The sequence below is a fragment of the Acinonyx jubatus genome, chromosome B1, assembly GCF_027475565.1.
Source record: "Acinonyx jubatus isolate Ajub_Pintada_27869175 chromosome B1, VMU_Ajub_asm_v1.0, whole genome shotgun sequence".
Lineage (NCBI taxonomy): Eukaryota > Metazoa > Chordata > Mammalia > Carnivora > Felidae > Acinonyx > Acinonyx jubatus.
The window spans coordinates 74,503,421-74,528,802 of NC_069382.1; the positions used below are offsets into that span (position 1 = coordinate 74,503,421).

At 37.9% G+C, this 25,382-nt stretch overlaps 1 protein-coding gene across 2 annotated transcripts in view; it reads left to right on the forward strand.

The window, feature by feature from the left end:
• SH3D19 (SH3 domain containing 19) overlaps window positions 1-24,257 on the forward strand; it is a 178,330-nt gene extending 154,073 nt beyond the window's left edge. Inside the window, exons 13-22 of one of the 2 annotated variants that reach the window (XM_053216870.1) lie at window positions 1,746-1,814; window positions 1,981-2,121; window positions 7,680-7,761; window positions 9,169-9,299; window positions 11,141-11,199; window positions 13,071-13,273; window positions 14,003-14,056; window positions 18,196-18,381; window positions 18,817-18,914; window positions 22,330-24,257. In XM_053216870.1, coding sequence (XP_053072845.1) covers window positions 1,746-1,814; window positions 1,981-2,121; window positions 7,680-7,761; window positions 9,169-9,299; window positions 11,141-11,199; window positions 13,071-13,273; window positions 14,003-14,056; window positions 18,196-18,381; window positions 18,817-18,914; window positions 22,330-22,434 — 1,128 coding nt within the window. In that variant the 3' untranslated portion in view covers window positions 22,435-24,257. Of the gene's footprint in view, window positions 1-1,745; window positions 1,815-1,980; window positions 2,122-7,679; window positions 7,762-9,168; window positions 9,300-11,140; window positions 11,200-13,070; window positions 13,274-14,002; window positions 14,057-18,189; window positions 18,382-18,816; window positions 18,915-22,329 lie in introns of those variants that run through there. The other variant, XM_053216871.1, reaches the window with a different exon arrangement.
• Window positions 24,258-25,382: the final 1,125 nt, after the last annotated feature.

Below are 25,382 nucleotides of genomic sequence, written 5' to 3' on the forward strand. Positions count from 1 at the left end.
TTAGATAATTGTGTGACAGTGGCTCTTAACAAAGACAACAATTAACAATATTATGTTATTCTACATTTCCTCATTAAGGAAATTTAAGCCATTTAGGATTTTTCTAATCCTAAGAGAAGGGTATAGACAGATAAGAAAAAAGTAGTAATGCTCATTTTCATTTTCATTTTCATTTAAACTGATGAATAAAACCCAGGGGTGTTCTTTGGGATAGGTTACTTTAAAATAATAAATAAGAACAGTGAGTGATGTATTGAGTACTTACTATGCGCCCGATATTGTTTAAACACTTTAGGGGTGCCTGGGTGGCTCAGTTGGTTAAGCATCCGACTTCAGCTCAGGTCATGATCTCATGGTTCGTGGGTTTGAGCCCCGCATCAGGCTCTGTGCTGACAGCTCAGAGCCTGGAGCCTGCTTCGGATTCTGTGTCTCCCTCTCTCTCTCTGCCCTTTTCCCTCTCATGATGTGTCTGTCTCTCAAAAATAAATAAACGTTAAAAAAAAAAAAGATTGTTGTTGAAACACTTTATGTGTATTATTCCTCACATCAGCCCTTGAAGTAAATACTGTTATTAACCTCTATTATACAAATGAAAAAAATAAGACACAGAGAAGTTGAGGAATTTGTCCAGGGTCACAAAATCAGTTAATGGTAGAGCCAAGATTTGAACGTAGATCAGCTGGCTCTGAGCCCCATGCTCTTAGCCAATAAGCCATACTATGAGTAGTATTAGTAGCTATAAAGTCTCTACTAGCTTTGGACATTCTATGTTAAGAGCCTCATTCAGGAAAAACCATATTTTGCTGGTTCTTAGCATAGCTGTATAATGTCAGTAAAACATTTGGATAGCTCAAATTAATAAATTCATAATGATAGTATATTAGAGTAGTATGTCTCAGTATGAAATAATTCCTTAAGTCTCTCATTTTTTCCATGGACATCCCTTGATTAAATTGCTAAAATCAAGACTCTGGTTCCTTTGGGAGCCTGGGACTCTTAACAGGGATGCTGGGAATCACCACCACCCAACCCAGCCTTACAGGGACACATCCTTGCACTCTGAATCTTTGCTTATGAGTGATTGAAATCTGCCTTTTCTTGTTGGAAGTGAGCTTGTGTGATCACACTTCCTGGATATACCCTCTGACCTGCACTTATCAGACCAAATTTATCAAGGCAGGGAACAGTCCTCTGGCTAAGGGTGGGGTGCAGATGTAAAATAGTCATTCTAAAATCAGACAGCTGAGTACGAAGTGACTGGGGTCAAGCAATGAAATGGGTTTAAGTAGATACTTGGTATCAGAGAGACTCTAGGAGAAAAGGAAATTGAAGGCAAATGGAAGCAGTCAAGCCCTACAGAGGAGGCTCCAATCCCCTATCAGCCTTCAGAAGACAGCCATTGAGAACCCTGCAGTAAAGACATGGCTTAGGCTCTGAGGTCAGGTGCTGAGCATTTATCCTTTAAATGCTTTAAATCAGGAGACTTGGTGGGCCTTGTCCTACAGAATAGAACTTCCTGGTTGTACTTGTTAAAGGGAATTTTTGGCCACATTCTTCACATTCCGATACTATTAGTATCCATTTCTCCTGGATCCCACTAGATCTAGAGCTTGAGGAAGCCAAGTGAAGAGTTTAACTGCTAGAAAAGTTGCACTTTAGGCACACATTTGACATCTCCACATTATCAGCAGTTTATGAGGAGGCTATTTGATTGTGAATAATCCTTTTGTGGGTTTGTGTTTAAGCTGTCTGTGCCTCATGGAATTGCCAATGAAGACATTGTCTCCCAAAACCCTGGAGAACTCTCTTGTAAGGTAAAGTAGAGCTCTTTCTTTACTAACTAATGTAAAAAAATCAGTGTCCTCTGTTACTCCTTTACACATTATTAAATGCTTTAGGCTCCAAAGATTAAAATGTGAAAAAAGTAATAATGTTTTATTAAATAATAATTGCTTCAGAGTGTGATATTGTGCCTTACAGCGTGGGGACGTACTTGTGATGCTGAAGCAGGCAGAAAATAATTACTTGGAATGCCAAAAGGGAGAAGATATTGGCAGAGTTCACCTGTCTCAGATAAAGATTATCACCCCACTTGATGAACATCTTAGAAGCAGACCAAACGTAAGGAATTAATATTGCACAGCTGTCATGTCACACATGGCAGCACATTTCATAGAACTATTAATTATATCTCATCCTCAGGTTTTTATTAGCACGTTTATTTTAACCAGAGTAAAAATTGCAGTAGCATTTTATTTCATTTTAAGAATAAATGACTTCTGAAAGACTTGCCCCTGCCATGCTAATCACTTTGACACACAGAATGACTACCATGTGTTGTCTTCCTCATAGCATACTGACTTACAGCAACCAGAGCACTCACCATTAATATTCAACTGTGAGAGCTATTTTTTTTTCCAAAATAATGTAAACATGTTTACCAAACTGCCCAAGATTAGTTTCCTAACAGAATGGATAATTATTTTAACGGGGGCCCTATAAATGCTAAATCTGACATTAAAAAGCACTTGCCTTTAAGATTTAAGCTTAGAGTAAACCTCATTTCTCTGATCATAGCTCAAAATAATGAAATGAAATGTAATCCAACAACCTAAAGTCACAGTTTAGGCCTAACAAATTTGTGGAGCCTGGGAGAATGCAATGATTAGCGAAGGTCGTTTGATTAGCAAGAAAAATAGCATTGAATAATTTATAGAGGTGTATTCGTAAAAGAGCTTCTTAAGTTATCCAGTTAAATTTTCACTATCTGTTAGTTAATGTGGCAAACCTGAAAAATAATACCCACCAATCATTTAACCCAAGTAAAGTATTTGGTTTGCCATTCATCCTAGTTTTCATAATCTAGTCCAATTCTTTCTTCTTAGAAGGCAGTTTATCTTTTGAAGTTTGCCAAGAAACTTAAAAATTTGTGTCTTGGAGAGCAGAGAAGATATGTGTTAAACTAGTCACAGGTAGGATACTGAAATTCTAACTTTAGTCCATACAGGGAAAGTTCTCCTATTACTCATTTTCTCTTCGTTTTGATATAGCATTATCCATCTGTCACAGCCATCCTTCCTCTCTCAGAACACACTGATGGGTGACAGTGGGAGTTATAGGGCCAAAAAGCTTTCCTCAGTGAAAAACAGAAGCTAAAAAATTAGAAGTTACTCTTATAATACTCCAGAGGTTTGACACTTTAAACATTACCTGCCTTCCTCTTACACCATAGACTTGAAGACACCTGGCCTCCATTGGCCAACTACTGCTGATACCAAAATGAAGCCTCCTTTAGAAAACTCTGGGTTCATGGCTAGCATTACACTTTTTAGAAAAATAAACATTACCTACTTGTAAGCCTAGTTTTAAGGTACAGATTTCTAAAGATGAGTTATACTTTCTCCTGCTTTAGTAAACAGAAAATACTGAACATTATCAGCTGAGGTTGAGCCTGTCAAGTCACAGGGGAAGTGGAAGATTGTTACCTAGTGCCTGGTTGTGAGCACAGATTTATGTCTCAGGGAGCTGGGTTTCAGTTCACTGTATATCACCCTAGGCAGTTTTTTAACCTATCTCTAAACTTTTTTTTTTTTTTTAATTTTAGAGAGTGAGTTGGGGAGAGGGGCAGAGGGAGAGGAAGAGGAAGAATGTTAAGGTTCTGCACTCTCAGTGCAGAGCTGGAAGCAGAGCTTGCTTGATCCCATGACCCTGAGATGGTGACCTGATCTGAAATCCAAGAGCTGGACGCTCAACCAACTGAGCCACCCAGGCGCCCCATCTAAACTTCATTTTTTTAATGTAGAAAATAGTTAAGATAACTCCACAGAGATATTTTTAGAATTGATTTATTATATGATTCCATTTATATTAAAGTCCACAATAGGTAAATCCAGAAAGTAGGTTAGTGATTGCCTAGGGCTATGGGGAGGGTGCAGAGGGAATGACTGCTAATGGGGAGGGCGTGTCTTTTCAGAGTGATAAAAATGGTCTACACTTAGATTGTGGTGATAATTGCAGTTTTGTGAATTTGCCAAAACTATGTACACTTTAAATGGATGGATTTTATGGTATTATTATGGAGTTATATCTCAAAGATGTTTAAAAACTTAAAAGAGCTAATTAATGCATATAAGGTGTTTACCCTGGTGAGCAGCACATCGAGAGTAAACAATGAGTATTGGCAGTTTTTATTCATTTGTATCCACAATTATGGTCATATTAGAAAGAGCTTTGAGGGGGCTCCTGGGTGGCTTAGTCCATTGAGCATCCATCTTTGGCTCTGGTCATGATCTCTCAGTTCGTGGGTTCGAGCCCCGCGTCGAGCTCTGTTCTCACAGCTCAGAGTCTAGAGCCTGCTTCAGATTCTCTGTCTCCCTTTGTGCCCCTCCCCTGCTTGTGCTCTGTCCATCTCTCTCTCTCAAAAATAAATAAACATTAAAAAAATTTAGAAAGAGAAAGGGAAGGAGGCAAACTGTAAGAGACTCTTAAATACTGAGAACAAACTGAGGGTTGATGGGGGGGTGGGGAGAGGGGACAGTGGGCGATAGGCATTGAGGAGGGCATCTGTTGGGATGAGCACTTGGTGTTGTATGGAAACCAATTTGACAATAAATTACATTTAAAAAAATTTTAGAAAGAAAGAGCTTTGAAATATATTAAATTTACCTACCAGACACCCACCCTAATGGTGTGGTCTGAGTTGTACTGACCTCTTGTGGCCAATGCTGTGTAGTCTGTTCCTCTTGCCCTATAGCTGCCAGGCCAGGTTGATGAGCAGCCCTGTGGGGATATCCATGCATTGAAGACAGAGAAGGGAAACTGACTGGGAGGCTCAAGTTACTGTCCCACCTCTTCTACCCACTCAGGCTTAGTCACATTCAGCTTGTTGGGCCATTTGAAGATTCATGTTTGTTTTGGTGTGGGGTAAGCCTCTGACTTCATTTTTTCCAAATGGATAGCCCTCTAACCTGACACCATTTATCGAATAGTCATTCTTTTTTCCACAGATGTAAATCAGGAGGAAAAAAATGAAAAACCACACATACACACATATAATAAATTATGTAAATAATTTCTTAGAGCCCCTGCAGACTGCAAATATTTCATGGTTCCTTTCCACAATCCTGAACTTCCCATCATGCTCATTTATTTAGAGAAAAATACTGAGCAGCTTCTAAGAAAATTGTCAGGGTGACTTTGAGAAGCTAGTGTAGCAAGCTGCCATTAACCGTTACTGTCTTGACCTAGGTTCGTATTTCTCTATACCTAACTTGGGAGAATATAGCATGCCTCTGCAGGTGCAATTTGGTTAAAGATGAGGTAATAAATCGGCCTTCATTTAGTTCACAGGTTTGCCAGTGTTGAAAATAATATCTTTTAGTCAGATTAGATGAGGAGGAGGAGGAAGTGGAAGAGGAGAGTAAGTCTATCTGTTCATATTAAATAAAACTAAGAATAACAGTGATTCAGGATTTCAGGCTATATTATAAAGCTGTAGTCTTCAAGACAGTATGGTACTGGAACAAAAACAGACACATGGATCAATGGAATAGAATAGAAAACCCAGAAATGGACCCACAACCATATGGTCAACTAACCTTTGACAAAGCAGTAAAGAATATCCAGTGTAGAAAAGACAGTCTCTTCAACAAATGGTGTTGGGAAAACTGGATTGCAACATGCAGAAGAATGAAACTGGACCTCTTTCTTACACCATATACAAAAATAAATTCAAAATGGATACAGAACCTAAATGTAAGGAAACCATCCAAATCCTAGAGGAGAACACAGGCAGCTATAGCAGCTTGGCTATAGCAACTTCTTACTAGAAGGGAAACAAAAGCAGACATGAACTATTGGGGCTTTATCAAGATAGAAAGCTTCTGCAAAGTGAAAGAAACAATCACCAAAACTAAAAGGCAGCCTACAGAATGGGAGAAGATATGTGCAAAGGACATATCTGATAAAGGGTTAGTATCTAAAATCTATGAAGAGCTCAGCAAACTCAACACCCAACAAACACATAATCCAGTTAAGAAATGGGCAGAAGATAATGAATAAAAACTTTTCCAAAGAAGACATCCAGATGGCTAACAGACACATGAAAAGATACTCCACATCGCTTATCATCAGGGAAATACAAGTCAAAACCACGATGAGGTACCACCTCACACCTATCAGAACGGCTAAAATTAACAACACAAGAAACAACAGGTGTTGGTGAGGATGTGAAGAAAGGGTAATCTGCTGTTGGTGGGAATGCAAACTGGTGCAGTCACTCTGGAGAACAGTATGGAGGTTCCTCAAAAAACTAAAAATAGAACTACCCTAGGACCCAGCAATTGTACAACTAGGTATTTACCCAAAGGATACAAAATTACAGATTTAAAGGGGTCCATGCACCCCGATGTTTATAACAGCATTATCAACAATAGCCAAGCTATGGAGAAACCCCAGATGTCCATCAACTGACGACTGGATAAAGAAGATGTGGCATATATATATAATGGAATATTACTCAGCCATTAGAAAGAGTGAAATTTTGCCATTTGCAACAACATGGATGAAGCTAGGGTGTATTATGCTAAGTGATATAAGTCAGTCAGAGAAAGACAAATATCATAGGATTTCACTAGTGGAATTTAAGAAACAAAACAGGTGAACATATGGGAGGGGGGAAAAAAGAAAGGGAAACAAACTGTGAGGGCTCTTAATGATAGAGAACAAAGTGAGGGTTGATGGAGGGAGGTGGGTGGGGGATGGGCTGGATGGGTGATGGGTATCAAGGAGGTCAGTTGTGATGAGCACTGGATGTTGCCTGTAATTGATGAATCACTGACTTCTCCTGAAATCAATATTGCACTGTTAACTAGCAAGAATTTAAATAAAATTTTAAAAAGAAAGATTAAGTTTTAAAAACTAAGAGTAACAGTTGCTTATCAATGAGAAAAGGTCACTCTTCAACTTTACTCTCTCCCTTAGCCAATCTAGGAAGTTGGCTAAATGGGTAGAGAATATTGAATTCTCTTTGCTAATTTAGTTAGAATTACTGTTGAATAAACCATTTAGATTAAATAGAAAATCCAGGGCAGGCATGGGAGGTAGTGTTGGTCTTCAAATTAGAGAAAGCCTTCAGTTAAGTGGTAATAAATGAAATGGATTTTACTTTTTGTGAATTATACTTTTGTGGAAGTCATTAGCTCTTTTCATTATGGAAGGCAAGAGTATAAATTGCAGAGCTTTCTTCTTTTACCATTTTAATGAAGACTCAACTTTGAAGGCTCTGTTCTTAAGGTGTAGTACTGATAACAGTTTAAAGAAAAAGCAACCCTGGCAAGGTACACAGATCAAAAAACACTACTTCAGGGTAGAATGGTACCAGTTAATAAAAAAATTTTTTAAAAGTTAATTCCCTTTTAATTTACTCTCGTGGTTTTAAGAAAAATGCTAGGGGATATCATAATTGAGAGTTATTTTTGTCCTCCCTTGGCAAGGACACATGCCTTTTCAACTTGATAATGATTCCCTTGTTTGGCTCAACTATGTGGTTTGCATCTTGTACTCAGAATGTAATTATGTCAAGAGGATTCTAATGAGAAAAAAAAAATGGTCTCAGAGCGAATAGCAAATCCAGCATGCATCGTGCACACTTCATTCACGGCTCTGTTTTTCCCCCTAAGGATCCAAGCCATCCAAGCCGTGCTCAGAAGCCTGTTGACAATAGTGCCCCTCATGCTGTTGTTCTTCATGATTTCCCAGCAGGTAAGCACATAAATAATAAAGTGGTAGAGCTCATGATCCCTGAGCAGGTATCTTCCCTGAGTTAACCTCTCGAGGACATCTTCATTTTCTGTGCCAAAAAAGATTGGTCATTTTACCACTCACCATGCCTTCCAGAAGGGTCATTAATACCCAACTGTTCCAGAGAGCTTAGCTGCATTCCCTTGCCTTTAAAACTCCCTGTGAGAGAGAGAATGAGGGGAGACAGAAAGGGCTGGGGGTGGAGGGATTCCCTTGCAATGAGCAAAAAGTGAATTGCCTACCAGTTGCAAACTTTTAACTCTTTAAAAACTATGCATATTGCACCCCAAAAAATGCATACCAGTTAACAATTAAAATGAAATTCTTTTTTTTGTAATGTTTATTTTTGAGAGTGAGCGCACAAGCTGGGGAGGGGCAGAGAGAGGGGACAGAGGATCGATCCCAAGCTCCCTGTTGATAGCAGGAAGCCCAATGTGATGCAGGGTTCAAACTCCCGAACAATGAGATCATGACCTGAGCCAAAGTCGGATGCTTAACGTACTGAGCCACCCAGGTGCCCCATAATGAAATTAGTTCTAATTTAATGAGGGAAATAATTTTCTTCTAAGAGTTGCAAAACCTACACACAGAACTTAGCTATTACTTATGTGATGAAAATACACATTTTTTGTAATCAATTTTTAAATACCTTTTATATTCAAGGCTAAAATAAGCTCCTATTTTTTTAGGTTTATTTATTTATTTTGAGGAGGGGGAGGGGCAGAGAGAGAGAGGAAGAGAGAGAATCCCCAGTAGGCTCCACACTTAGTGCAGAGCCCAACATGGGGCTCAATCCCACGACCCTGGGATCATGACCTGAGCTGAGTCAGATGCTCAACCAATTGAGCCACCCAGGTGCCACTACAAATAAACTCATGATTTATTAAAACTTCTTATAATCTACTTGGTAGACTGATTTTTATTTCAGTGTGAGTAGATTTACTTGCTAAGGAACTATACTAGTCCCTTAGTTAATATTTTAGATTGAAATGATTTTTAAGCATGATTGAAAATAATAATATTCTACATGTCTATAAAATATTTCATTGCTCAAGATGTATTTAGCAAAGGGTTTATATTAACCTGGTAGGAACCATTGACCAACAAAATAGTTTTTTTTAACCATCTCCCATCAATCAGTGCATGGTAAATACATCTAATTTGGCCTTTAAAAAGGAAGCTTATAATAACAATATCCTCCCAAAAAAGAATATGTTTTTTAAGTCAATTTTATTAGTATAATCTGTTCTTAAAATCAATAGAATGTACTGCCTCAGTGGACAGAACTGAAAGCTACTTTGTGCGCTGCTTTAATCAAATCTGCAACCAAGAGAATTCATCACACATAATTATAATTTTATGTTACAGAGCAAGTTGATGATTTGCACCTTACTTCTGGAGAAATTGTTTATCTTCTGGAAAAAATAGACACAGATTGGTATAGAGGGAAATGTAGAAACCAGACTGGTATATTTCCTGCCAATTACGTCAAAGTAATTGTAAGTGGGTAGTGCTTGTTTAAATTGGTCATATATTTGGTGGGTTCTGTGTGACTTGCAGTTTGGAAAAAACCAGAAGCCTAGATAGCCTAGATTCTTTTTTTTTTTTTTTTTTTAAGTTTATTTATTTATTTTTGAGGTGGTTAGGGGCAAAGACAGAGGGAGAGAGAGAGATTCCAAGCAGGCTTCACAAAGTCAGCACAGAGCCTGTTGCGGGACTGTAACCCACGAACCATGAGATGATGACTTGAGCCAAAATCAAGAGTTGGGCAATGAACTGACCGAGCCACCCAGGCACCCCAAAGCCTAGATTCTTATATTCTAATTCTCTGTTTTCCATTGATCCCTTTGGTATTTGGAAAATTTTTAAAAGAAAATTTTTGTTCAGCTAGGCAATGATTAATTATATTATATGGAATATTAAAACTTAATGCCTAAATGCTCTCGGAAATCTAAGGTGAAAAATGCAGGTCAACTAGTGAACCAACTTGGAGGGTGGATAAGCACTAAAGGATATATATTAGTTCTTTGAAACATTTAGTAAACAATAATTAAATGTTACTGGATAGTCCCGAAGGAATGTCCCCTGAGATTATGGTGCCAAGTTTTCTTTGAGGTAGATTTCACTTTCGGTTTCTTTCATCCTTTCCATTCCCATTTATTTCCATTTAAAAAAATAGATTCGGGAATACTAAAGTACTTTTATTGGGGGTAGTGGTCCATTAATTATGTTTCATATAATAATTTCAAATCTGATTGGGAAAAATTATATTAAGTATCAGAATTTTTACACCCTCACAGCCTACAGTATGTGAGCCCATATTATAGAGCCCTAAGTGTAAGCCCAGGTGGCTGTGAACTATGGAGATAAAATCAGAATGCCACTTGAACATTTATATCAATAGGAAGAGTATGACTCAGTCTCTGATACAACTTATTGATACTGAAAAATATCAATAAAGCTAGCTTATATCATTAAGCTTTAACAGCTTATTTAAGTGGGAAAAAGCCAATGACTTTTCATTACAGCAGAAACTTAGGAAACAAATATAACAGAAAACCTGTATTTTTTCAAATATAAATGAGCTTGAGTCTCTTGAATTATAAAATGTGGGTCTTAAAAATTGTCTAGTGTATATATGCCCTGATTCTTTGGACAATCTAACCACATTCTCTAAATTAATATTAAGAATAATGTTAGTTTTAGCACTCTTTCTCATTTTTCTTCTGCCCAATGTAGCAGTACTTTAAAAAGCACAATTACCACACTGAAATCAATCACACTGAATCTGCCACATTATTGGTATAAGTGTTATTTCTAAACCTACAGGTTTAAAAAATTGTTTTAAAACTTTTAGAATTTATCAGGAAGGGTGCTGATTTATTTAATATAGACCTCTAAACCTTAAGTAGTTTTCAGACTTAGTGCATTATGGCCAATATTTTATTACAACCCAGCTCTACCAAGCCCTGTAAATAAAGTATTCTCTAAAGTGCTTGCCACTTAATAGATGCTCACTGAGTACTAATTCCTTTCTTCCTTCCCTATTCACACTGAAGGAAAATAAAATGTTCTAGAGTTATGAAAATAGAAGAAATCCACAAGTTTGATTAAAATGTTTTTGGGGGGTCAGAAAAGTATTGCAGAATTCTGCCAACACTTGGAATACGTGTGGTAGTGCGTGAATGCTTTCTGCCTAGTTTCTATCTTAAGTCGTCCTCATCTGAAGTTTTCAACTTACAGAATGTGGGAGAGAGAAAACTCAGTCCAGGGTAGGATGATATTAATGTGCTTATTCTATTCTAATGTGCAAATTGTTGCATTGACTTTGTCTTTACAGATTGATGTTCCCGAAGGAGGAAAAGGGAAAAGAGAATCCATGTCATCTCATTGTGTTAAGTAAGTTTTATTTGTGTCCTTTTGCACCAAATGCAAAGGAGGCAAGCATTTATATCCTAAAGAATTACCAAACTGAAAACACTTCAGATGTGTGATTATTCACATTCTCAGTGTGTCTTTGTAATTCTGAGGAAAACTTTGCCTTCGTGTGGGGCACCAGGCTGGCTCAGCTGGTAGAGCATGTGACTCTTGATCCTCGGGGTTGTTAAGTTTGAGCCCCATGTTGGGTGTAAAGATTGCTTAAAAGTGAAATCTGTTTTTAAAATAAATGAATAAAAATAAAAAGCCTTAGTGGATTAAAATTCTGATGAAAATGCGATATGTTGGAAGAAGCTGGCATAAACAATACTCTGTCATACAGGACATATAGACACACACACAGAGCCACAGACTGTCTATCCTAGAACTTCCCACAGCCTGGCCTGAGCTTGAGCAGAGACAGTTTCGTTATCCAGCGCATTTTGCTTTGGCCTTCTGGTGTTTATCTACCAACATATTTTTAGAAGGTTCAGATATTTTTGCCACAGAAAATATTTTAATCTTATAGAAATAGGAACCCTATAAAACTTGCTAGACATTTTGTATTGTTTTGTTTTTTAGAGGAACTAGAAGAAAGTAAAGGAAGAGTTAAGTTGGAGAGGTCTTCCTTTATGTCTGAAAACCTTTCCATAAATTTATATACCCTTTTATGCACCACTGTAACTCCTTTGTGATTTAAAACACTGCCACAATGCAACTTTATATTCCAGTTAAATGAGCAAATTAGTGGAATTCACTACCTGCTGAAGACTGTAAACCTGTCTTTGAATAGGTCAGACATAAGGAGATGCTCCCCGAGGACTCCAGAAAATAAATGCAAAGGTTACCACAAATAAGAAAACTTCTGATGCCACCGTAGTTGAATTCTACTTCGAGTTCAATTTTTCTCCTATTTTTAAGCAGTGTTTACTGTGTCAGCAGGTTGAATTTAAAATGGGCCTTCACAGCTATTGATCCATTGACCTGACTTAAATCAGACTTTGATTGGTGCCAGTACCAACCTTTTCTCTTCAGGCAATTGCATCTCTCTAGACTGTTGCTATTGAAACTTCCCTTTCTAAAGCCTTAAATCGAAGGTTTGGTATTAAATCATGCCTTCGGGGATATAATTTTATCTCTACTTTTATCTTATTTTCAGTCACAATTGCAGATCATTAAAGGATTGTTCTCATAATCAGAAGTGAAGCCTTTTTAAAGGTGATATGGAAAGCATCTGTAAAACAACAGTGTTAGATATAAAATTATAATTTGCCCGGTTTCTGTTTTCTTCTAACCTTCCAGTTGGGAAGGCCATTTCTCTCTATAGACAACTCACTGATGATTCAGCATATATTGAGGATACTCTGCCCAGCTTCTGCCCATTGCATTTGGCCACGGAATTTTCCTGTCTTGCCCCGAGATTCTCAGGGTTGGCAACTCGTGAACTCAGTGCAGTTAGGATTGAGAGGGTTCAGATTCAGCCGGCCTACATATACAAAGACATGTAATGGAGTAAAGGAGTAAAGGTGATCAAGAGATATACCAGTATAGACTGGCCACAGGGGTCTCCTTTATAATTCTCATGTACTCTGTGACCTTGATGTTAGCCTTTTTTTTTTTTTTTTTTTTGCTTTAGCCTTCTTGAGTGAGTAAGTTCATATCTAAAAAGTGAGGACTATCATTTAGAAATGTAGCTTATTCTTCTTATGGAAAATTTTAAATTATGCCTAGTATATCTTGTTCCGTAGTAAACACAGAATAAGTATTTATTGAAAGACTAAATTAAGGTTTTAAAGCATTTTGAAAGTTAGTACTCTCTAGTTTAACTCACAAACATGATCTTCTTTGTTCAGAGGCCCAAGATGTATTGCTCGGTTTGAATATATTGGAGACCAGAAGGATGAGTTAAGTTTCTCAGAGGGAGAAATTATTATTCTTAAAGAGTATGTGAATGAAGAATGGGCCAGAGGAGAACTTCGAGACAGAATTGGGATTTTCCCTCTTAACTTTGTAGAACTCATGGAAGATCATCCCATCTCTGGTGCAAACATTTCAAGTGAGTATAGAGAATATGGTTTTTTATTATTTTATTATGTCCTAATTCAACTAAACCAAATAACAGGATCATACTTAAGGGGCACCTGTGTGGCTCAATCAGTTAAGCGCCCGACTTCAGCTCAGGTCATGATCTCGTGATTTGCGAGTTCGAGCCCCACATTGGGCCCTCTGCTGTCAGTACAGAGCCCACTTCGGACCCTCTATCCCCCTCTGTCTCTGCCCTTACCCTGCTTGCACTCTCTCTCTCTCTTTCCCTCTCTCTCTCTCTCTCAAAGATAAACATATAAAAATTTTTTTAAAAAGGATAATAAGCTGCTTAATAATCCATATTTTTGTTAAAGTAGAAAGAAAAATGGTTTTTATTTATTTTTTTTTGAAAAATGGTTTTTAAATGGTACTAATTATTGGGATAGTCTTTGTTGTGGTAATCTCTCACAAAGATCTAGTTTTGGTGTTTTAGGTTGTTAGCAATAGCTTCATATCAAAAATGGTAAGGAATCATAGACTTTTAAACAGAAGTGGACTATCTAGTATAACTAATGTGTATCCTACCTTACAGTAAATGAAACAGACCCAGGGAGGATGGTACCAGTCAAAGTTAGTCATTACATGAAGAGACTGGTCTGGAATCCCAGACTTTTTATTCTCTCTCTATGGTTTTTCTCCAATACTAATACATTGTCTTTACATGTAAAGTTTTAACTTTTTTTTTTTTTTTTTAACGTAGGCACAAAAACACCACCCAAGGCCAAAAAAGAAGATTCTGGTGCAAATTCTCAGGTAGGCTTCTTGAATGGGTAACCGTAGTGAAAGGTTTCAACTCTTGGAGGAATATTAAAATCATAATTATCATAAGTATCAAGAGAAAATTTCAATTCATGTTACAAATGTTTGAAATAAATTGGTAATTCCTTTTACTCTGTATATTAGAGCTCATGCAAATGGGTTAGAAAGACATGCAAATGCTGATAGAAAACAAGGAAAAAGACATGATTGGAATATTCATAAAAGAGATACTGTAAGTGACTGATATTAAACTTTAAAAATATTTTTGTTTTTTTAATGTTTATTTATTTATTTTATTACTTCCTTTCTTTATTTTTGTTTTCAATATATGAAATTTATTGTCCAGTTGGTTTCCATACAACACCCAGTGCTCATCCCAAAAGGTGCCCTCCTCAATACCCATCACCCATCCTCTCCTCCCTCCCACCCCCCATCAACCTTCAGTTTGTTCTCAGTTTTTAAGAGTCTCTTATGCTTTGGCTCTCTCCCACTCTAACCTCTTTTTTTTTTTTTTTTTCCCCTTCCCCTCCCCCATGGGTTTCTGTTAAGTTTCTCAGGATCCACATAAGAGTGAAAACATATGGTATCTGTCTTTCTCTGTATGGCTTATTTCACTTAGCATCACACTCTCCAGTTCTATCCACGTTGCTACAAAGGGCCATATTTCATTCTTTCTTATTGCCACGTAGTACTCCATTGTGTATATAAACCACAATTTCTTTATCCATTCATCAGTTGATGGACATTTAGGCTCTTTCCATAATTTGGCTATTGTTGAGAGTGCTGCTATAAACATTGGGGTACAAGTGCCCCTATGCATCAGTACTCCTGTATCCCTTGGGTAAATTCCTAGCAGTGCTACTGCTGGGTCATAGGGTAGGTCTATTTTTAATTTTCTGAGGAACCTCCACACGGTTTTCCAGAGTGGCTGCACCAGTTTGCATTCCCACCAACAGTGCAAGAGGGTTCTCGTTTCTCCACATCCTCTCCAGCATCTATAGTCTCCTGATTTGTTCATTTTGGCCACTCTGACCGGCATGAGGTGATATCTGAGTGTAGTTTTGATTTGTATTTCCCTGATGAGGAGCGACATTGAGCATCTTTTCATGTGCCTGTTGGCCATCCGGATGTCTTCTTTAGAGAAGTGTCTATTCATGTTTTCTGCCCATTTCTTCACTGGGTTATTTGTTTTTCGGGTGTGGAGTTTGGTGAGCTCTTTATAGATTTTGGATACTATAGATTTTGGATACTATAGATTTTGGATACTTTATCCGATATGTCATTTGCAAATATCTTTTCCCATTCCGTTGGTTGTCCTTTAGTTTTAATGTTTATTTTTGAGAGAGAGACAGAGTGAGAGTGGGGGAGGGGCAGAGAGAGAGGGAGACACAGAATCTGAAGCAGACTCCAGGTTCTGAGCTGTCAGCACAGAGCCCGACATGGGGCTCAAACCCACAAATTGTGAGATTGTGACCCAAGCTAAAGTCAGACACTTAACCAACTGAGCCACCCAGGTGCCCCTTTTTAAATTTATTTTTAATATATATATTTTTTAGTGTTTATTTTTGAGAGAGAAAGAGAGAGAGAGACAGAGCATGAGCAGGGGAGGGGCAGAGAGAAAGGGAGACACAGAATCCAAAGCAGGCTCCGGGCTCTGAGCTGTCAGCACAGAGCCTGAAGTGAGACTCGAACTCATGAACCGTGAAATCATGACCTGAGCTGAAGTTGGACGCTCAACTGACTGAGCCACCCAGGCATCCCTTAAATTTTTTTTAATGTTTATTTATTTTTGAGAGAGAGAGAGAGAGAGCACAAGCAGGGGAGGGGCAGAGAGCAAGGGAGACACAAAATCCAAAGCAGGCTCCAGGCTCTGGGCTATCAGCACTGTCTGTCTGACACAGGGCTCAAACTCACGAACTGTAAGGTCATGACGTGAGCTGAAGTCGAATGCTTAAGGAGCTGAACCACCCAGGTGCCCTGATATTAAAAAAGTTTTTAACTAGGGCGCCTGTGTGGCTCAGTTGGTTGAATGTCTGACTTCAGCTCAAGTCACAATATCACAGTTTGTGAGTTCCAGCCCACATCAGGCTTGCTGCTGTCCTCTTCAGATCCTCTTTCCCCCCCTCTCTCTGCCCCTCTCCCACTCATGTTTTCTCTCACTCTTTCTCTCAAAAATGAATAAACATTAAAAAAAAAGAAAAAAAATTCACCTTATTAGTAATCAAAGAAATACCTTGTAAAGCAGCAATAAGATACCATTAACCTATCCACTTAACAAAGATTCAATACAGTTCAACACTAAACAAGTAATTATATGAATGCTAAAATAGAGGAAGTACAGGGGCACCTGGGTGGCTCAGTCAGTTAAGCGTCCAACTCTTGACTTCAGCTCGGGTCATGATCTCATGGTTGGTGAGATCGAGCCCCTAGTAGGACTCTGCACTAGTGGTGCTGAGCCTGACTGGGATTCTTTCTTCACCTCTCTCTGCCCCTTCCCTGCTCACGCTGTCTCTGTCAAAATAAATAAATTTAAAAAAAGAGAAAGTACAGATTATTACATTATTATTGTTTCTCACCCCAAGAAAAGGATAAAAAAAATGGGACAAGATTTTAGTCACAAAGATGGTCATAGTGCTGTTTTTATAATAGGAAAAAACTAGAAGCAACCTAACTATGACCATTATTAGGAGAATGTTCTGAGGCCATGAATACTAGATTTATAAAATAAATGTCATGGGAGGAAAATATGTTATAGGGAAATTGAATATATAGCATAAAAAGACTAGAAGGAAATACATTTGTTAACATGCAATTGCCTAGTTGCCTTTAGGTGGTAAGATTATCTAGGTGGGTGGGTTTTCGCCCCCATCTCTTCACTTCTTCATACATTTTCAAACTTTCCAGGTGTTTGGGAGCATTTGTAATATTTGTATAATGAGAGAAAAAATGGCTTAAAAACTTTATGTAGCATGACTTCAGAAGTGTCTAAACTGAATTAGGAATGTGGATGACTTCCATTGTTTATTTGCAGCATATTGTAGAAGAATGAGCCTGATGGGGTCATTGTCAATATGTCACTGGTAATTGGGCTGTGTGTCTCTTAATTCTTTCATCACCACGCACTGATTAAATCAAACAGGGAAGAAGGTGACTACAGTTCTCCAGAAGGAAATATTCATGTTGCTGCCTACATGTCTTGGGAACAAAAGTACCATTCGTTAGTATTGATTACTCAAGTGCAAGAACAAGAGGGGTTTTCGTTTGCTTTTTTTGTTTTTGTATTATAAGCCATCAGTTGTTGCAAAACTTAAGATGTGTTAGGCACTGTGCCAAGTGTGCTTACATGCATGACCTCATTTGATCCTTGCCGCAACACTAAGGTGAAGCTGGGGGTGGGTCTGAAACCTAGGCCTGTCTAGCTCCAACCCTTTGCCTTAGCATTATCCTCTCTTCCCTGCTTAAGCTCCTCAAACATGGGCTTCCCATCTTGACTTGGCAGAGACACCTTTTTGCAGAGCAAAACCCTCCTCCGGTGTGTTTGGGGTAAAAGCATTCTTGTTGGAGCATTCCATCATACTAACCCACCATGTTTGGGTCATTACCCTGGCAGCCTTACAGCTAACTACACCTCATAAAATTAAAAATGTGAATTAATGAAGTCCCATGGTATGGAATCTGATAGCCTCTGAATCAGGTAAAGACCAGGGATTAACAGCCTGTTCATTATTTAGGTAAAGAAGAGCTTCACTGAAAATTATGTGCTTTACCAGAGTTTTCTCATAGTGTCATAAATACTATATGCTTTTACCTAATGTTTTTAATGTAACTAATGTCATAGATCATACTTACAGAAAAGTTTTTGCTTAAGTACTATATGTACTTTAAAAGCAGAAAAGCTAGAAATCCCATCGTATCTGTCATTTAGAATTATATTTTTAAGAAAAAAAGTTATTGGAAACTTTTATTTCTGAAAGCTGGTAGCAACATAAAATGTTAGGTGATTGAAAGAAGCGTTCAGACTTTGAAATCTTATGACCCCTTAGCTTTCTCCCCCATTGCTTTTTAAGCTTTGTAGAAATCAATGTCAAATAAAATCTCACATTCCTTACCAAACTTCTGATTTGTAACAGGATAATAATAGTCTTTCTGGAGAATGGTGTGAAGCGCTTCACAGTTTTACAGCAGAGACCAGTGAAGACTTAGCTTTCAGGAGGGGAGACCGGATCCTGATCCTTGAGCATGTGGACTCTGACTGGTACAAGGGCAGACTGCATGACAGGGAGGGGATCTTCCCGGCAGTCTTTGTGCGGCCCTGCCAAGGTGTGACAACTACAGAAATAACAGTTACTCTCTAAGGGGAGAAAGCCTGAAACCTTTGAAATGATATATATTTCTTTTCCCTCTGGCTATGCTCAGTTTAACTTGTTTGCCTACATTTGAAAGAGTTGATTCATAAATTTATGGAAACTCTCTTCATATACTTTGTTGGCGTTATGGGGGGAGGGGAAGACAAAAATGCCTTCACTTAATAGTGGCTAATTTTGTCTACTAAATGTATTTTGTATAGTTTTTTTCCTGCTAGGAAAACATCACCTTTTTGCAAGTTAAATAAATTCAAAATTAATTGAAATTATTCTGTCCTGGGAATGAAAAGCGTGGGGGTGGGGGGGTGGGGGGAGCGGTTCTTAAAATGTTTGATTTGTGTTTTAGTCTAATGTCTTTCTATACATATTTGAATTTTTGGTATCTTCACAGCTGAGGCAAAAAGTATGTCTGCTTTAGCACTTAAGGGGAAGAAGGCCAAAGCCTTATATGATTTCCATGGGGAGAATGAAGATGAACTTTCCTTTAAGGTCAGAATGTGTGTCTTTTTGTAACCGCATTAATAAATTTTGAAGTGTCTTCTACTGAAGGGTGGAACATTTGGGTGAAGTATTGATCATTAGCTAAGAATGAACAGATCTCAGACCCTAATTCTAATGGACGGAATTAGAGAAGGTGAATAGGGCACATTTAAATTATCAGCAAGGTGTTTAGGTCCTTAAAACCTTCCTGACTTGATAGCCCTACAATCCCCAACGACTTCCTTATTCCTAGGCCTTGTAACATCCGACCTCAACAATATTGGAGTTTTCATTCATCCCTAGAAAAGGATGATTCTCTACATGGCCTTGGCAGCCTGCTACTGTCCTCTTTGAGATCAGATGGTACCTACCACCAATGGTGGCTGCAGTAGTGTTCCTAAGACACTGGAGTATTGCCCACAAAAACACTGATTAGAATTTGAGGAAATGATCCCAAAAGGTTAAGTTCCTTTGCAAAGGTTTTTTTTAGAGGCCTAAAATTTAGTCTTACTTTACTGAAGAAGTACCTCTTCTTTTTTGTTTGTTTTTTGAGTAAAAACTGAGTATTTCCATGATCCTCTTTCCCCAGCCTACAGCTGGACCATGGTCAGAGGACAGCACTCAGGACAGTACTTTGGAACTGTTCTTTTTTTTTTTTAATGTTTATTAATTTTTGAGATAGAGACAGAGCATGAATGGGGGAGGGTCAAAGAGAGGGAGACACAGAATCTGAAGCAGGCTCCAGGCTCTGAGCTGTCAGCACAGAGCCTACCGCGGGGCTCCAACTCACAGACCATGAGATCATGACCTGATCCGAAGTCGGAGGGTCAACCGACTGAGCCACCCAGGCGCCCCTGGAACTGTTCTAAGAGGAAGGAGGATGGGTGTTGTAGTAGTTGCTGTCAGAACAGCCCATGTCAGACGCTGGGAAATTCTCCATCATCAGAGATAAGCAGCCAGAGGCGGGGCTACAATAGAAAGGAGTGACTGGGCAAGATGAGACTTGATGTTGTGGGTACCCCCACACCCGTCTAAAACAAAACGGGAATCTTGGGGAGTCACGGAGTAAGGGACAATGCAGAGATAAAGTCTGTATAAAGTTGCTGACTCTTCTATTTTGTTATGGAGTTTTCCATTCTGAGAATTTCTTCTATCTTTTTCATTTTAAAATGTCATTTCTTTTATAAAATGTTGTTAGTAAATGATGATATTTCTTAATGCAGAATTATAATTTGGTGACCCTGCATCAGTTCCTTTTTTTTTTTTTTTTTTTTCCCTCTTAATTTCTTGGTCCTTAAAATCCAAATGTTTGGAAACCATTGCCATAGTCCCTTTCAGTCATGGGCATCAGTGGCTCATACTTCATTCTTGTGATCTATACTGCAAGTGAACAATCTGGATTCAAAGTATTTAGATGTTATTTTGGCCTTAATGTCAGTGTAATAACAGACCTCATAGTATCCTCTAGAAAATAGGTTGTCTTCATTTTACAAATGACTGTCTGAAAGCAAGGTAATTCTAGAGTGTTTTTTTTTTTTATGAGATATTCTGCATTCTTTTTTTTGTTTTTTATTTTATTTTTTTTAATTTTTTTTAACATTTATTTATTTTTGAGACAGAGCATGAACGGGGGATAGTCAGAGAGAGAGGGAGACACAGAATCTGAAACAGGCTCCAGGCTCTGAGCAGTCAGCACAGAGCCCGACATGGGGCTCGAACTCACAGACCGCAAGATCATGACCTGAGCCAAAGTCTGACGCTTAACCGACTGAGCCACGCAGGCGCCCCTAGAGTTTTTTAGTTAAGGAATTCACAGCTGTCAGTATTGTTAATCATTAATGTTTTATTAAATATTTACAGAATATTAGTAGAACTTTTTTTTGAAAAAGAAATTGTGCTAGCCATTAGAAAACTGACATGGTATGTACATAAGGACCAGAGCCAAAAAAAAAAAAAAAGTTTCATTCAACTATTATGTCATAATTTAGGAACCAGAAGGAACTTATTTATAATATAAATTTTGAACAGCCAGAATTTTTACGGATTTTGGCAGAGTAAAGTAAATTAATGACATTTGATAGTCAGCATTTTTCCTTTCCATTTTCCATAAAGAAAGGCCTTGAATCAAACCATTTTTCCAGAGGGCAATGTACTAGTGCTACAAATAAAATCCATTTAGCCTGATAAAGATATTCTTAAAAGTAGCCAGGGTCATCTTGAACCATTATAGAATCTTAAACCCAGATTCTAAGAAATGGTTAGAATCCATAAGGAACAAAATAGTTTCAGGAGATAATTGTAAAAATTATGTCCTCATCTGTTGAGGAATTATAACATTCACATGAATGAGACATACAGCATCTTTGACTAACCTGATGAGGGTAAATCAGTGTTCTGAGTCAGGGAGAAGCCCTTTAAGGACAGGAAAGAATGTAAATTTGATCGTGAGGCCACAGAAGCATGGAATAAACCAAATGGTAGAGGAGGATACCATTAGGTGGAAGAATAAATGTAGAGTACAAAATGCTCAGGATGTTGGGAAAGGCAATTATAATAAAAGCCTTTCTAAGTAAAAAGTCCACTGTAAGATGTGGTGGCCATGTTGCCCAATGGTTAGCAATACAGGCCCTCGAAATCACACTAGATTGGAATCCTGTCTCTACCACTAACTAGATATGTGACACCAAGGAATCTATGTGATCTCTTTGGGCTTCACGTTCCTTCTCTTTAAAATACAGAAGTCTGTAAGGATCTCTCTCTTAAAATGGCACGATAATAGTAACCACCTCTAGGATGCAGTGTTGTTTAAATGAGTTAATTCCTATGAAGTACATAAGGTAGGACACGACCTATCATAAGCACAGGACTTATTCTCTTACCTCCAAGTCTTTGTTTAAATGTCACCTTCAATGGGGCATTCCCTGACTGCCCTGATGAGAAGGCAGTCCCATACTGTCTGTCCTCCTCTGTCAGCTTATTTATTTGTCTCCCTACTCTAAACTAAAGTCTTAATTCATTGTTGTAGCCATAATGCTCAGAACAGTGTCTGACATATGGTGGGTACTCAATAAGTAATTATTACGTGAAAAACTATATATATAATATTAGGACAGCTAATACTATTATTAAAGAAGTATTTTAGATTAGGAGTAATTGGGGGGAGGGCACAAAATGCAAACAGGAAAATAAAAGTACAGCAAGGGTGAGAAAGGCAAAGGAACAGGCTCTGAGGAGAAGTGGCATACAAGTAAATGGTGTCATAAGGTATAGATCATCTTTGTGGTGTATCATTTAATCCCCTGGGCAAATCAGGATCAGTGAGTTACATAAAGAGAAGATTAACCATGCCTGTCCAGGTAGACTGCTTACCATGCTTATTCTCGACAGAAACTAATCATTATTTCCAATTTTTGTCTTCTTACAGGCTGGAGACATCATAACAGAGCTGGAATCTGTAGATGATGACTGGATGAGTGGAGAACTAATGGGAAAATCTGGAATATTTCCCAAAAACTATGTTCAGTTTTGACAAGTCAGCTAAAGGTGAAGCTTGACTGTGTTTTTCAGCACAAGAACTCACTTGAACTATCACTTTGACTATCAGATATGTTTTTGCACTATTTTTTTAAACTGAATGAAATACCTATGCTGTACATGGTACACTAGAATTTTCTGAAAGCAGAATATGATTTTTTAGTCAGCTTTCATTCACAGTAGAAACCTGTACATGGAAACCCATAAGCAAGCCTTGATGTTCTATCAAGGAAGACATCAAGCAGGATTAGCAAGGCAGACAGACACTTCCCCTGGGGAGAGTGTCAGGTGACATGGCAGCATGGGGAGGCTTAGAAGCAAAAGTTGCACTTAGACATCTTTTCATCAGCACAAGGAAATTAACCATGCTTGTTCCATTTTTTACTTTAGTTTAAAAAGAGGACATTTGATATTCTCCGTGCTGTAACTATCAGGACATGGTTGGTAATCTAAATTTCATTGTTGATATTCAAATTAATTCTAACCACTTAAGCGCATTATCCCTTATTACCAGGGCAAATCTCTGCTTCAGGTGAGGCAGTTTATTAACTAGTTGGGGCCTTTATAAGCACGTGGTGAATCAGCTCGTGCTCATCGAATGCTCCTTGTGTTACTAAGTATTTCCCCTTTGTCTAAGGATTTAAGGGTGATTAAAATTTGATGTATCTTAGTCAAAAGAACCAAAATCATCTTGAAATGCCTTGCTAATACAACTAACCAATCATTCCACCTACCTGCCATACCTTCTCTCTTCCATGTATATTTTATGTTAACAGGGTTATTATAAAGCACATTTTCTGAATCTGCAATCATTCTTTTGACAATTACTGGTACCCAAAGAAAAATTCATTTTCTTTGCGTTACCCCAGTAATATATAAAAACTGTCTTGTTATAGTGGTACATTATGAATTGCATATATCTCAGAATACAGAGCAACGGTTAAAACAGAAAACACCAAACCCCCACAGCTCATTTCTTCCCATTATAATCAGAATGAAAAATAATTTAAGAAGACCGAAGGCTGATAGTTATTTGGGCTTTTTCCCCCAGCTCATCCCTGAACAAATTATTAGAGCAAATGAAAAACCACTTTCCTGGTATCCATTTGTTATGCATTCCAGGCTTAAGATAAAAGTGGTTCTTTATGTGACTGAATCAATTACAGTTTATGGGCTTAAGCCAAATAGGTCGAAGACAATCTTCAAACAGATCAATGGAATAGAATTTCATTGGAAATGTAAAACACTTGCCCAACAATGTTCATGACTTTCTTCTATTTTTGAGAAGAATTCATGTACTAGACCACTTGTTTGCTTTTGTTATGATTTCCCATTGTCCAAAAGTTAGGCAGCCAGTTGTCAAACCATTATGTGAACACCATGTGGGGTTTTTGTAAGGGAAGAGATGTTTACTGTCTTTGATGGAAATTCATCTTCCATTTACATGATTACAATTGATTTGGGAATATGGGAGCTGTTTTTCTTACATTTTGGTTAAAGAGGACAGTATAAAGAAAACTCTTGTCAAATCTCAAGAGTAATTTTACAAGAAATGAATGACTTAGCGTTATCTTGACTAAATTCTTATTTGCAGCAAGGTGCACAACAATAAGGAAGTGGGGATGTGTCTGGAATAGGATGGGGGTATGTTATTTTGCCTGTGTAATTTTAACATCATATATCAAAGATCATGAAAGCCTAGCTTTATTGGAGAAAAATATTCCTCTTAAATTTTGGCCTTGTGTTAGCAGAATGATAAGTGCAATAGTTGTAAATCTATTTGACACTATAATAAACTGAGCTGAACTTTTCAAAGTCCTTTTCTCATACTCGACTGAGTTTTTTGAGAATGGAGATGGTACCTTTGTATCTCCAGCCCTTTGCACCATGTATGTAGACTCAATAAAAGTTGGTTGGTTGGTTGGTTGGTTGGTTGGTTGGTTGGATGATTGGTAGATTGGTTGGTTAGATGGAAAGCTTTCACATATAGCAATACTATCTCAGATCCCCAAGATCCAGTATTTTTCCTCCTTAATTTGTAGACAAAAATCTTCATTGAAACAAAATTCACAGTTTGTATCATTTCACTCCTTCATGACACCTTTTTTGCTTGCCACTTATTACCCAGTCAAGTGACAAAATGCCGGAATGTTGCTCAGTATGGGTTTTCATAGGTATTTCCTTGTTCTCTGTATTGATTGAACATATTACACTCGGTGAATTTCATAGGGGAGGAATAGAAATATACTTTTTCCTTTCAGTAATTTTAGATGAAACCTGATATTGTACATCCAAGCCTACTCAGACTAGAATCTTCAAATCCTTTTTCTTTAGTGGATTGAAACTAGAGAAGTCACTTAATACATTATTCTTATCCTTTAAAATACTTAAAGATTTTTTTTTTAATCTACTTTTTTTAATTTTTTTTTTTCAACGTTTTTTTAACTTATTTTTGGGACAGAGAGAGACAGAGCATGAACGGGGGAGGGGCAGAGAGAGAGGGAGACACAGAATCAGAAACAGGCTCCAGGCTCTGAGCCATCAGCCCAGAGCCTGACGCAGGGCTCGAACTCACGGACCGCGAGATCGTGACCTGGCTGAAGTCGGACGCTTAACCGACTGCGCCACCCAGGCGCCCCTAATCTACTTTTTTTTAAAAGTAGATTTTGTTTATATAGATGGAGAGGTAATGTAAGATATCTGTCACTGGGCTCATGGAAATCACAGGTTTTAAATACAGCCTGAAACATTCATAGTGAAAAACAGTCTGCATTTATCAAGATTTATTGTTAGAACTAGCATTTGAAAAAAAATTTTTTTTCTATAGGATTTATTATACATCAGTACTCTTTTAACAATAATTGTTTGGTTTTTATTTTAGTATCTCAGTTTCTTAAGCTGAGATAAATATACCTAGTGAAATAGCGATGGATATTTGAGCTA